The sequence below is a fragment of the Pseudophryne corroboree genome, chromosome 9, assembly GCF_028390025.1.
Source record: "Pseudophryne corroboree isolate aPseCor3 chromosome 9, aPseCor3.hap2, whole genome shotgun sequence".
NCBI lineage: Eukaryota > Metazoa > Chordata > Amphibia > Anura > Myobatrachidae > Pseudophryne > Pseudophryne corroboree.
In genome coordinates, this window is record NC_086452.1 from 160,262,233 (window position 1) to 160,276,933 (window position 14,701).

At 39.3% G+C, this 14,701-nt stretch overlaps 1 protein-coding gene across 2 annotated transcripts in view; it reads left to right on the forward strand.

Annotated features, from left to right (window-relative positions):
- Positions 1-14,466, forward strand: part of TGFBR3 (transforming growth factor beta receptor 3) — a 303,293-nt gene extending 288,827 nt beyond the window's left edge. For both annotated transcript variants that reach the window (XM_063939908.1, XM_063939909.1), the window contains one exon: positions 11,931-14,466. In XM_063939908.1, the coding sequence (XP_063795978.1) occupies positions 11,931-12,049 (119 nt within the window). In that variant the 3' untranslated portion in view covers positions 12,050-14,466. The remainder of the gene's footprint in view (positions 1-11,930) is intronic.
- Positions 14,467-14,701: the final 235 nt, after the last annotated feature.

Consider the following 14,701-nt stretch of genomic DNA (forward strand, 5'->3'; position numbering starts at 1 on the left):
CATTTTTACTATGTGATCACAAATGTGTTTGTGGATAAGGTTAAAAAATGATTGTTTCGATAATGCTATTTCATATTCATTAGAATTTTAAAGCTAAAGATTCTAATAAGCTGATGGGAAATGAATCACCAGTGGATGGTGTCGGTCGGAACTTTCGAATGGGTGGTGGCTCTTTGTTCATGCAGAGATGCTGCGCTGCATGACTCATTCACTCGCTGTAGATATAATCCCACTCAGCAGTTTCAGACCTGCCCAATCATACAAGTTCTCCACCCAAAAATAATATTACCTAGAAGTGTAATAATTGATTCCTAGTTATCCATTTGTTTCAGTGTAGAAACATTGTAAACATAAAATGCATTTATTTTAGAGTGTGTATCAGTAAAATCTTTAAAGGAAAGATGCAGGGATTCTCTTTTTGTAGTATGTTGTTAATACATACTTATCAAACCCTCTTAGAAATACTGGGGTAAATTTACTTGATGGAAGTTATATTTAAGATGGGTTGTTGTCCATAGCAACCAATCAGTTTCCAGGTATTATATTCTAGAAGGTACTAATAGAATCTGATTGGTTGCTAAGGGCAACATTCACCTCTTAAATAGAACTCCCATCTTAGTAAATGTACCCCACTGTGTTATTTATAACACAATGGAGTTATCAGTCTTAAAAGTAACAAATTACGGTTCTTGACTTTCACCAGCAACCAGTTAATGGCACAGTTACATTAGTAGCCATACCAGTAGAAAGCACTGGGAATAACATAACGATTTTACAGCCATATGAGCCAATTAACTGTTCTTAATCTAAAGATATGTCCTCAGACATCTAGCCTCAATACACCACGCAGTGGGAGATGCCTGGCATGAGTGAGCCGACAGGTCACAGGCAACTCTGCTACCGTTGTGCGTCTTATTTTGCAGAAAATGCATCGTAGTCACAATATGATGTGACTATCATGCACCAGGAGACTGTGATGAATAATTAGACATGTGACACTTCAATATTGTGTGTGGGCTGAGTCTATACATGGAGCTCAATGGAACTTGTATTGGGAAAAAAAGCCACGGCTACTATATCTGTATACAGAGTCAGAGACCCAGTTGAACACAGATATACAAGTGTCACATGTCAATCAGCACAGTCTCCTGGTGCTCTTAGCCAAATCGCATTGCGACTAAGATGCATCTTCAACAAAAAAGGTACAAAAAAGAATCCTGCCGCTAACTCACGGTCTCACAGTACCTGGTGCACCGAGAGGGGCTGTTTGGCAATGATGTATGAGGACATATCTGTAGTAACATATTCTGCCAGTACTTATCATTTTGGACTCCTATGCAAAAGCAATGGTGAAGTACCTAATGCTTAGTAAGGTCATCTTACATACCGATAAATCAAAACAATCTTCATTTCCGTACAGACACATTGAAATGACGAGGACTACATCTGTACCTCTGAATCTTCCAAGCTTGGCCAAGTGACTAGATTTCCAGCCAGCATAATGAGTAGTGTTGTTAATGGGCTCCTTACGAATGTTAAAAGAGATATTGTCCACAAGACTTCGAAAAAGGAGCATAGCACATTTCCATAGTTTATATCATCTTTGTTATCCAGACGCTAACTATGACCTTGAGTGTAAATGTAAAGCATTTCATAGTGTCTGAAGTGCAAATGAATTGGATGATATCCCCTCAAAGAAAGATCAACATATGGACTGTGTCCAAGTAGCTTAAGGTCCATCAGATAGCAAAACAAATGACCTAATATGCTTCATTTTGCATTGCCAGTGGAGATTTGAAAATCGGCAAGCAGCAAAATGTCATATTTGCTCAGATAAAAAGAAAAGTTTTAGTGTACAAAAAAAAAAAAAGTTCTCAGTGTCTCACTTGTATTTATGTCCCGCATATGGTGTAAGGTAGCACTGTGACAACTGTCGGCTAATGCGTTACTGTAGTTATTATTATTATTCATCTTTCATTTATAACACACCACAAGGGTTCTGAAACACCATACAAGGGGATAAAACTGACAACAACAAATATAAATAAATTCTAATACACAGTATATACATTCACATATATACATAATTAATAGAGTATCCTATACAGATTGAGTATCCCATATCCAAATATTCCGAAATATGGATTTTTTTGAGTGAGAGTGAAATAGTGAAACCTTTGTTTTCTGACGGCTCAATGTACACAAACTTTGTTTAATACACAAAGTTATTACAAATATTATATTAAATGACCTTCAGGCTGTGTGTATAAGGTGTATATGAAACATAAATGAATTTTGTAAATGTACACACACTTTGTTTAATGCACAAAGTTTTTAAAAATATTGGCAAAAATTACCTTCAGGCTGTGTATATAAGGTATGAAGCATAAATGCATTCTGTGCTTAGACTTAGGTCCCATCACCACGATATCTCATTATGGCATGCAATTATTCCAAAATACGGAAAAATCCGATATCCAAAATACTTCTGGTCCCAAGCATTTTGGATAATGGATACTCAACCTGTATAATAAAAGGCTAAGCTACTCCTTACCTCCGTTATGTGCACCTGTGGCCACTAGAGGCCGCCACAGACCACATGAAAGTGAGTGATCACTTCAGATGATGTAGGTGAGAGGAGGCAGATAATTGTCTACTGCTTTATATATATTGCGTGCCAATGGAGGGGTGGGTCCTGTGCTCGCCCCTCCCACACATTGCACAGGCCATGCCCAGTCCCCCAGACTGGCCGAGAGCTGTGCAGGGACTGGTGAGCTCACTCGTGCCAGTACTGGTGTACATAGCGCAGCATCATTATAGCCTGCCCATTACAGATGTACAGCATCTATATATATAAAAGGCTAACACTACACCCACATGACAGAGCTCCGGGTCCCAGCAGCAGGACCTCCAGTGCTCCTGTGTGAGTAGCGACCGAACCCCTCCCCCCCCCCCCACCCCCCCATAATCCGGTACTGGTACCACCTACTGTATATATAATGTATATATAAGAATGGACACAATGATGAGAAGAGGGCAGAGACTGCAAAGTTAAGAGGTGGGCTGGTAATATAAAATACAAGAATGAAGATTAAGAGCTTGCTTGAAGACTGTGAGGCTGGATGAAAGTCTAATGGAGCAAGAGAAGACATCCCAGAGGTTAGGTGCAGCCCAGGAGAAATCCTGAATGAGAGGAAATAGTAATCAGGAAGGAGGTGAGGTGGCAGTTAGCAGAGCAAGGAATGCATCATATTTACTATACTCAGCACGTGTTGGGACCACCATATCTTTACTTTGTTGACACGTTTATATGCCTTGATATTACATTTTAAAATTATTGTAAAAAGAAAATTAGGAGCTACCGAAATGTAAGTATATAATGGACAGATTATCAACATAGGAGCTACCGAAATAAGGTCTTAATTTAGCATGGATCGTTAATCTGAGAAATTGCAGTTGTCTGCGAGTAGAAAGGCGATGCCGTGACCGAAAGAAAAAATGCCCCGTGCAAATTTGCAAATGCATCGCAGATCGCTATCCACTCGCAGATGCATATGCAGATCCCCGAACATAGAAGAATCATTGCCGTCTGAGCACTAATCTGCGACTGAGATGGCCTAGAAGTGGTCTGCGCTGACGCCAGAGACTCTCCCCAAATACACCAGGACACGCCTGCGTTTTTTCTGACACACCCAGAAAACGTCAGGTTTCCACCAAGAAACGCCGGCTTACTGTAGACAAACATTGCGTTTACAACCTGTACGCATTTTCTTTCTCTATTACCCCATGCACGTGCACAATGCAAACGATATACATGCGCAGTTGTTCGATAATCGCTCGATTTGCAAATTCTCTAATTAGCAATCCATGCTGAATTAGGCCCTAAAGGGCCCTACACATTGGCCGATCCGCCGCCGAGCTGCCCGACGGCGGATACGGCCGACGGGTGACCCGGCGGCGGAGGGGCAGTGACGGGGGGAGTGAAGTTTCTTCACTCCCCCTGTCACCCGGCTGCATTGAAGTGCAGGCAAATATGGACGAGATCGTCCATATTGGCCTGCATGTATGTCGACGGGGGACCAGCGATGAACGAGCGCGGGGCCGCGCATCGTTCATCGCTGGTGTCTCCACACTCAAAGATATGAACGGTATCTCAAGATCGTTCATATCTTTGACTGATGTCGGCCAGTGTGTAGGGCCTATAAGTACAGTATAACTGACAGATTATCAACCATATGCATTAATAATCTTTTTTTTTTAAACTACAAATGATTTATGGTGTCCAGCACAGATATATGGAACAAAGACTGATCATTAAGTGTAGCACTAAGGGGTCTATTTACTAAGCCTTGGATGGAGATAAAGTGCATGGAGATAAAGTACCAGCCAATCAGCTCATAACTGTCATTTCCAAACACAGCCTATAACATAGCAGTTAGGAGCTGATTGGCTGGTACTTTATCTCCATGCACTTTATCTCCATTCAAGTGTTAGTAAATAGACCCCTTAAATCTCCAGCTGGGCGCCAAGCCAAACCTAAGGGAACCTCTAGAGCTCACTGGGTAACGTGACATGGGATAAATTATTTTATTGCTCTCCTATCACAAAACCATAAAAAATAAATTGCTATATTGGACACTATTATGAATTTGGAGTATAACGTATCTGCTACTTAAAGTTTATTTCAGCCATAAGAGGTCTAAAAATATTTAGTAGATGGTAGACTATTTCTAAGTAATGAGAAAATACAACCTGTGTTTCCATTTATGAATGTGAATTAGAGGAATTCTATAGGTGCTTATTAGAGGTACTGTATCCTAGACATTTCTCCATACAGTACGTGGGTTGGCCACAGACATCAGTATATATTACAGTAGTATTTCTTTATGAAAGGCATTGATGAAACGCAGTACCTTTTAGACCCCTATAGGGGTAATGTATGTTATTGTTACCTACAGTATAAATTAATCATTTCTAGAGGGAATTGTAAATCACAAACTGAGCCATCTGCGAATATAATTTGGGAAAATCTGTTGAGAACATGCACCAAAGTCATTAAGGAAACAGTAGATATGATATAGATTATATATGCAGTGTTTTAATGGAGAAAAAAAAGAAACTACTTATGATTCATATCACAGGGAGTGTGATTTGCAAAGTACAAACATTTTACTGTAAAGGTCATTCTGCATTGTGACCAGTAGCTGAAAGATCTATGCGCTGACCCGTGGATTGTGCTTTCCATCATTCATTGACCACATTGAGGAGATTTCTCCTAGGAAGGGAATTTTATGTAGAAACAAGAAGCTATGTGACGTTTGGGGTAATTTACAAGAAATAAATCAGAATTCCCAGTTAGTAAATGTGCATTTTAGGTTTCCTTTGTTTATGTCCAGATGTGCGATTTTTATTATTCATAGCGGATTCAGGGAGACATTTACTAAGCAGTGATAAGATCGGAGAAGTGAGCCAGTGGAGAAGTTGCCCATGGCAACCAATCAGCACCGAAGTAACATCTGTAATTTGCATACTATAAAATTATATAGAGCTGCTGATTGGTTGATGGGGCAACTTCTCCGCTCTTATCACTGCTTAGTAAATGTCCCCCTCAAAGTGTAAACGCATCAGTTTTGTGACTTACCAGCTAACTTCATTAGCTTCCTCTATGTGATTATGCTAACAAGTGGTGTATGGCATTGAGGATTACAACACATTACTAGCTGCAGTTGACACGGAAGGAAGAAGCTACATTTATAGAATATGTATATTAAAATGCTATGTATGCTGTATATGTAATATAATTATTGCTGGCTTAATACAGTAATGTTATCAAAATCCTGAACACATAAATGTATCTAGCAGTATTACTGCATATGTGTACAGACAGTCTAGTAGCCATTGTAGCTCCCAACTCTATGGTGTTCTACATGTACAGTCAGTCTAGTAGCTATTGTAGCTCCCAACTCTGTTGTGTACTATGTGTACAGTAAGTCTAGTAGCTGTTGTAGCTCACAACTCTATGGTGTTCTATGTGCACAGTCAGTCTAGTAGCTATTGTAGCTCATAACTCTATGGTATTCTATGTGCACAGTCAGTCTAGAAGCTGTTGTAGCTCACAACTCTATGGTGTTCTAGATGTATCTACAGTAAGCTGGTATTATGTACCTAAACTACATTTACCTTTATTACATAAACTAAAATGACTAGTGTATTAATGCACAAAACAACTTGGAATGGCCATGGAACTCTTGGGTGTGATAACGTGTGGTCCACAGCTATTTAGTTACAGTGTTTTTAGATTACACAATCACATTACAATAAAGTGTAACTTTGGCAGCTATATCAGGCAGCCAAGGCTATTAAGGTTTTTTGAAGGCTAGCAGTATAGTACTGACAAATTACTATGTTGTATTAAAAACATAGTAATTTGTCATTTCTATACTGATACAATATATCTACAAATTGTAACTTTATCTAGACAGGATATCCCAGTTACAGTATTATCACAATTATACTCTATTTCAAAATGACTGGTGTGATACTTCTATGTGTATAATTGTAGTATTAGGAGGCATTTGATTTTTACTTTGCTGTTGTTGTTTTTTTAACTGATAGGTGAAAGGTTGTCTTTACTTTTTTTGACACTCTACATTGTACTGAGGATTGGCAGTCCTGACACAATATAACTTCTGTTTTACAAAAACTGTACTTACCTAAAGACATTTTAAACAGTTAAAAGCCAAAAATTCAATTTGATGGCCGATGAGGACCACTTGGCTTGTAGTTCATACAACCATTTAGAATTGTCTGACTCTGTTATTGTCTGCCACCCATGTTGTAATGCTGCTCAGTGAAAAGATTAAAGCCATACACATATTAAACTGCTAAACTTGTCAAATATGTAAGTTTTGTCCAGGGTGCTGCTAAATCTTTAAATGAAATATCATCTTTATTGGACATATTGGAGTCATGTGCCAGTACCTAATAATTGACATTTACCAGAAGTCTGATATTGCCCAGAAACTTTTATAAAAGTCGAATAAAATAAACAGACATGGCAACAAGCTGAATTTGGCAGAAGGGTAGAAAAACAGACTTTCAGACTTCCTGTACGGGGAGGAACATCCACTATGTGCCAAAGTGTTGATTAATAAAGTACAGAGTGTTGCATCCAGCTTGTTTACAGACCGTATAAGGGACAGTATTCAGCAGAATACTAAAGTACTGTTTTGCGGCATCCCTAATAATTTGACTTTTCCCCTTTAACTTCACAATTCAAAATATACTTAAAGCAGAACATGCAAATAGAAGGATGTATTGGAGTGTACAACTGTTTTATATCAACCAGTAATCATGTGGGTAAGCACGCTCCTATTTCTGACACAGTAGACTTGTGTATACTGGTAGCCAGAAACCTACATGAAGCCTGCAGAATCTCATGCGCCACCTACTGGTACAGATAATTGCAACACCCATAGATTAGGGCATGTAGAGCATTACAGATGTTGGGCAAAATTTGCTAGGCAGCAGTTTGGTGTAATTTAGAACTCGTTGGAAACCTCCACACAGTGGTTTCCATATACAGTACTGTCTTGATTTCAATAGATTTTTTTTTTTTACAGGTGGACTACAAGCACTAATAGGCAACAAGTGTCACTGTGCCGAGGCAGGCTTGCTGGGACTGAGGGGGTAATTCAGACCTGATTGCTCGCTAGCATTTTTTTTCAGCGCTGCGATCAGGTCAGAACTGAGCATGCGTATGCACCGCAATGCACAGGCGCATTGCACGGGTACAAAGCGGATCGTTGCTGTGCAATGGGTTTTACAAAGAATCCATTCGCACAGTCGATCGCAAGGAGATTGACAGGAAGAAGGTGTTTGTGGGTGGCAACTGACCGTTTTCAGGGAGTGGTGGGAAAAATGCAGGCGTGTCCAAGCGTTTGCAGGGCGGGTGTCTGACGTCAATTCCAGCCCCGGACAGGCTGAAGTGATCGCAGCGGCTGAGTAATCCTGGGTTACACAGAGACTGCACAAGATTTGTTTGTACAGCTCTGCTACACATGCGTTTGCAAACTTGCATAGCTAAAATACACTCCCCGGTGGGCGGCGACTATGCGAACGCAGGACTTCAAAAACCAGCTAGCGAGCGATCAGGTCTGAATTACCCCCTGAGACTTGCAGGCTGCCTGTAAAAAACAATATTGTGAACTATTTATTTACTATTAACCCTGCACAGGGATTAGCACTGGACTGTCCCTATATTTTTCTTTGGGGGCAGGGGGGGGAGGGGGTTTACTAACTTCTCAAGGGATTCCAACACTGGACTGACCAGTTTGGGGCTGGTTAATGTTATGGCAGGGGGGACCCCATGCTGTTTGTCTCCTGCCTATAGCATTAGCACCCCTGGCTTGTTCAGCCTGGTGCGGGTTATTGGAGAATAGAAGGAACCCTACATCCTATTTTCAAGTACCAGATCAGACTCAGAGGTCCAGGGCTGGTTATGGATATGGGGGGGATGTTTTGGGCTGACAATTTACTGTGGGTAATTGAATGCCTTCTCTGTAGACTGCCATTTTTACAATTGTTACTTGAAAGGAAAATGTAAATATTAGATAACAGGCAAAATGTAATAAGTGTCAGGTTCTAAATCCCAGTATTGTTTATCTTCCAAGATTTTAGAAAATAAAATGTGTGCAGCAGAACTGTACGTGTCCCTGGCAGGGAAACCCTGTAATTATCCTATCTGGCTTTTTTTTTTTTTTTTATAAAAAGGCATAGTTTTAGAAATAATAGAGGTTTGTTTCCATTGAAATTCTTTGCAAACAGATTATATTAGAACATGACGTCTGCCCTAAACACATGTACATAAAGACACACTAGGGTTAATTTTTGTCAGGAGTCAATTAACCTACCAGAGTACCCAGAGGAAACCCACCCAATCACAGGGAGAACATACAAACTCCACACATCGCCATTCCATTGAACCCATGACCTCAGTGCTAAGCTTTGCACCATCCGTACTGCCGATACACCATCCACGCTGCCAATACACCATGCATACTGCCCAGATTACTGCTAAATGCTTTTGGGTCCCCAGAAGGATGTGAAAAGAAGCCCAAATGCTTCTATTAGGCAATGTCATCTACAGTGTACAAGCTCCGGAAAGTTTAGGTTTCCGGGGGTTTGCAGATAAGGGGAATGCAGTCATACCTCCGCTGCAGGTCTGTTTACTATTATATACAGTATTACCTACAATATAATTTCTATTTTGCTTAAAAAGAAAACAGTGTACAGCATATAGCATGCTTAGGGAGGTATTGGATTATGGGCATTTTTTCACTCAGGTGAAAAAACTGCGCTTTTCACTATATTTTAGGGTAAGTGGGGATTTGCCCTATATAGCAGGGCCATTTTTTTGCCTAGGCGAAAAATTCAGCAGGAGCAAAAAACGTGGATCAGCGAATCCACGTGTTTTCACATCTGTGCCAGAGGCATTTTTCGCCTATGCCTTTTCACTGAAAGAAGTGAAAAGGCATTAACGAAAATGCCTTAAAAACGGGCGAAAATGGCCTGCAATTGAATACGCAGGAGGGTGAATCCGATATCTCCAAAATTACCAGCGCTAATTGAATACCCCCATTAGTGTTATATTCTGGTTTATGTAATGTAATAATACCTTACTGCAGAGGACTCAGCCAGTTCTATAGTCTGCTTTCTTGGCGGTGATGCTTCAGGGGCTTTAAAAGGGGGCTGCAACTTGCACAAGTTCCTCTATTTAGCTGTTTATAGTGTGCTCCTATGTAGTATATCTTTGAGCAATGGTCCTTCGGTCATTCCTCCACTGACATTTCTAATGGAGAAGGTCTCAGATTGTTATTACTTATCCGAATGTCTTCCAGCACTTCAAGAGGCTCTCATAAACACCAGCAGAGGAGGCCTCTTATCATAGCACTGTCACTTTATAGGACTAAAACATGAACTCATACAGTTTGACACAGAAAAACTGGAGTGTTTCTAAAAAGACATAGGGGAAAACGTAGTCTCTGCATTTCTCTGTTGAAGTTTAAGACATTTACAACATCCGATGTTTTACTTGGAATTCTAAATGCAAGTACATACAGTACTTAATGTAGAGCATATGTGTCTCTCTAACACTGTATAGTCCCTTAGAAAGTGTGGTTTGGGGGTTTGCTGTTTCTATTGTTTCCAGTTAGTTGCTCATTATTGAGGGGTTTTCTCCTCTCTACTGTAATGGTTATTCTAAGGGTAAAATCTACCCCATTGTAATAGTTTTCACTTTATTATCTTTTTAAGGTCCAGTAAAGTAGATAAGTTTTCTATGGTACTATTAGTTGCATTTGTCCACATTTTTTATATGATTGGTTGCTGTAATTTTTGCTTTATCTACCAAAATAATATTACAGAAAGGGCCTAAACCTCAATAAGTCAGTGGCCCTTGTGGCTAAATTATCAAGACAGACAGGAGAACTAACTTATGAAGAAAGGCTGTGTTATTTTTGTAGCCAAAATTGCACATGTAATTAATTTACATTAGGGAAAGCAAACTATTCAATACAAGAAAACTAAATAAACAGCATATCAACAGTGTGATATACAATACATTATATACACATTACCGTAAAACTCAATTATTAAATGAGGAACATTTCAGACTAAATACCGGTATTTGTAATTTCATGTCCAAGTTGTATAAAGGAAAATTCTGTTTGTATACAGAAACACAACAGCAAATTTGGATTACTCTTAAGTAGAAGTGATTAAAACTGATTGTCGGGCAATTTATTAACTTTTTAATATAATAATGTTGTTATTATTATTATTATTATTATAATAATATTATTATTATTATTATTTTCATCATCATCATCATTCAGTATAGTCTAAAATGATAAGATTGTAACTAGCACATTGTTACAAATAAAACACAGGCATCACATTATGGGGCGTATCCAATTAGCCCTGATCCGTTTTCAGACAATTAAAACAAACAGATATCGCAATTAATGACCTATGGTCATTATCGTGGTATCTTATTACAGGTCTTTCTTTGGCGAAAACGGACCCATGATCGCACAAAACACACATGGGATCAGGGATAAGTCTCCGATCCCATGTGTTATGGCTGCTCCGGCTGCCCACTTATCGCCTATTATGCTTCGGGTGCCTGAGGCGGCAGGAAGGGGGTGCGAGCTGCATCGGGGCTAAGAGGATAGCCTTCGGCAATACAATTACCCGCAGTCATTGACCACGGGTAATTGGATACCCCACACTGATCCCAACTGGTACAAAACAGGGGGAGGTCCCTGCTTGCAATCCAAATGCATAACGTGAGAGGTTATATTGCGTAAACAGTGTTTTTTCAAAGCTGCCGCTTCATGTCACTTTGACTGTTGAATTTAAAACGGCAATAGCAATAAATGACAAACAGACCTGAGATATCAATTGCTGCTACTGCTGTATTAAATTCAGCTGTTTAGTAAATATATCCCAAGATGTGTACTGGACACACTGCTCATCTGGTAGTGGCAGATGAGTAACATTCGGGGAACCACAGATTGTGACTGTTGATAAATAGTTGTTTCCTTTGTATTAATGACTACTCATGTTCTCTCTCTCTGAGAAGAAAGGCAGTGGAGACCAGGTGTGAATTTTTGCTGTGGGAAGAGAAAATATAGCAAATATTTGATAAATCCTAACCCTGCCAAATATTTAACTACACATGCAGACGGGAATAAGGACCTTGCTTGTTAGATTTCTTCCTTCACACATGTTTAATGGAACTTTTACATGCCCTGCGGTTTGCTTCCCTGAGCTTGTTCTAAATGGGCTGTTGTTGGATTCATCCTGGATTTATTCATCTAAGAAAACAGCAGGCGAAGACTAATCAGACTTATTTGTTCACATTTCAGGTGATACAGCAGGAAGACAGCAGGTCCCCACATCCCCACCGGCCTCCGAAAACAGCAGTGCAGCTCACAGCATTGGCAGTACACAAAGCACCCCCTGTTCTAGCAACAGTAATGCCTGACCCAAGAAAACAGCACAGGAAGACTGAAGATCAGCTCCAGGGGCAGAGGTTCAAAGTCACTGTTGACATTAGCTCTCCATGGTTGGAAGGAATCATATGAGTTCTTTCTGAAAGGAAAAAGAGATCTCAGTGTAAAATCTGCCTGTTTTTTTTTTTACTTACTGGATGAATGCAGTCTTTGGGTCAGTCCAGAGAACGTCATGCCAAAAAAAGTGGTAATACTACTAATTATGCAGTGTGCAATCCTGCAACATGAGTTTCCTTGGCTGTCAATGTGAAATGTGTGCCAGTTTTGAAAATGCTGCTTACATCCCATTTAACCTGTATTAAGGTGCCATGGTTTTGTCTATAAAAGCAAAGAAAATTTTATATATACATATACTATGTATATTTTAACATTGATTGAGGTACCATGACAGCTTTAATGCAGTGTAAAATATTTAGCCACTATAAAGCAGCTGTGTGTTGAATGTTAGTGTTTGCTGAAGTGTGTGTTTGTGTATAGTAGTATTGTACAGTCTGATCAGCCTTCTCAGTGTGATGGACCAATGTCATCGCACCTCTCAACTTCTATATTACTTTTAATATAAACAACACGTTACGTCTTAATCCCAGCATAAAGACAGTACTGCATAGGTGTGGCTTTGTCCAAATAGTTTGCCTGCTGCACTTGGTGTCTGTTGTTGAGGAATGCTGTCCAATTTTTCTCTTTCATTGTAGAGAATAATCAAAAGAGTAGAGAAGAGTTTATTTCTGTTTTGTTGTTGTCGTTGTTTCGTTTTTTTTATAACTTTTTTTGTTATTTGATTTTGGGCACTTTTTGTCTTTTATTGTTTTAGGGTGATTGTAGTAAGTTGCAGAGCAATTTCAAGCAGTCCGCATTTGCAATAAACAGACGTTAAATGATGATAGGTATTAAACCTGCCCGTAGCAAGGATGCAGTTGAATGTATGTAAATATAAAATATCCTGGAACATTAGAGAAATAATAATCACAATTAACAACATTATTTTCGTACTTTTTATGAAAAAAATCGGTCTTTGCCAATTAACTCTTTGCAAATTGTATGCTAAATTCCTAATACTTACTTTCTCCACTAACTAGACCATAACCTGCTTACATAGTAACTGTGGTTCATTAATAACACAAATATAAAAAAGTGATCATACAGTATATGCAGTAAATGATCGTACAGTATATGTAATATCTCAAAAACAGTATATAAGTCTAGCAGGAAATGTAAACCAACAAGAATTTACAGTACAAAAAAATACATAAAATATCCACTGCAAGAGTAAATCATAGATTAGGTGATTCTAGTGATTTCTGGTGTAGGAAAGTATTCTATATTATTCAGTCTCCATGTGCAGAGTGATCATATAATGATGGGACATCATCAGTTATCTAGCTGTTGGTGAATTATAGTTTCCATTGGCTGGCAGACTGGGCATCATGTAGTTTGCCAACAGCTGGAATGTAGAGGGATATGAAACTCCAATTTGGAGCAAGTTCTAGATCCCACATGCGACCAGGAGATAGTTGGCAGGTATGCATCTATGGCACTTGCTGAACTATGTGACAAACCCTACAGTCTCCATTATACACTTCTGGTTTACTAACATGTAGACAGGAGGAATATGGCCTTTCCAAACTACATGCCCTTGGTCTGTTTGGCATGTAGGCAGATAATTATATGTCCACTTTATTTTCTACTTCAAAGTATCTCTTTTCCAATCTACCATGTCTCCAACCTGATCACCAAGTCCTGAAAGTTTATAGGGTCTGTGTTTGACATTTGAGATATTAACAGAACAAGCATCACTTATAGTGGGGAGATGCATTAAGCTATTCTCTGGATATAATTGGCTTTGTAGTATGCACTATATTGAAGCTATGTAATTTTCTGCCCAGTAAATATAGACAACTCTTCCTGATAATACAAATACATGACCAAAAGGGACAGAAGGTAGTAATTAATAGACGCTGCAACATCCATGGAAGCCAGTAAACTCGTTCAGTTGAGGACACAGTCATGTGCATGTTTATTCCCATTCTATCCTTAGTAACTACAACAGTTAATGCTCCTGGTAGAAATATAATAGTGTATTACACTACCACACATACAAATACTATTAATAGTTTGCATTACTTGCTGGCTCTCAACATCATTTGCTAAAAATGTATTTTGAAAATGATCAGTGCCAATAACACAACTACTATAGTATTATGGTGTGCCATCTCCAAGGTAGTATACTACTAGATTATATCTGGAGGTCAATGAGAGGGAACTCTGAGGTTCCTCCACCTTAGTGATAATACAACTCTCAGCATGTCCAGTTAGACTTGCAGCACCTCATCAGCTGCCTTCAGACTGCCTTCCTCTGCAGTAGGTGATCGGGAATGGACTGGGGGGGGGGGGGGGGGGGGGATTAGAAAGATACTTTGAATTAAACTTTTCTGTTACATTAAGTTTTCCATTTCAGTAGATTTCAGCAAGGTAGGTAACTACTACTCCCAGCAACCTCTTCCCACCTGCTGCTTTGGCAGCATGCTACTTGTAAAAGAGAACCATACTTTGCTAAAGCTTACTTTACAGTATTGCAACAATAGAGGGATGGGTAGTGCGGAATTGCTGCTGGCAAGTGTTTCTTC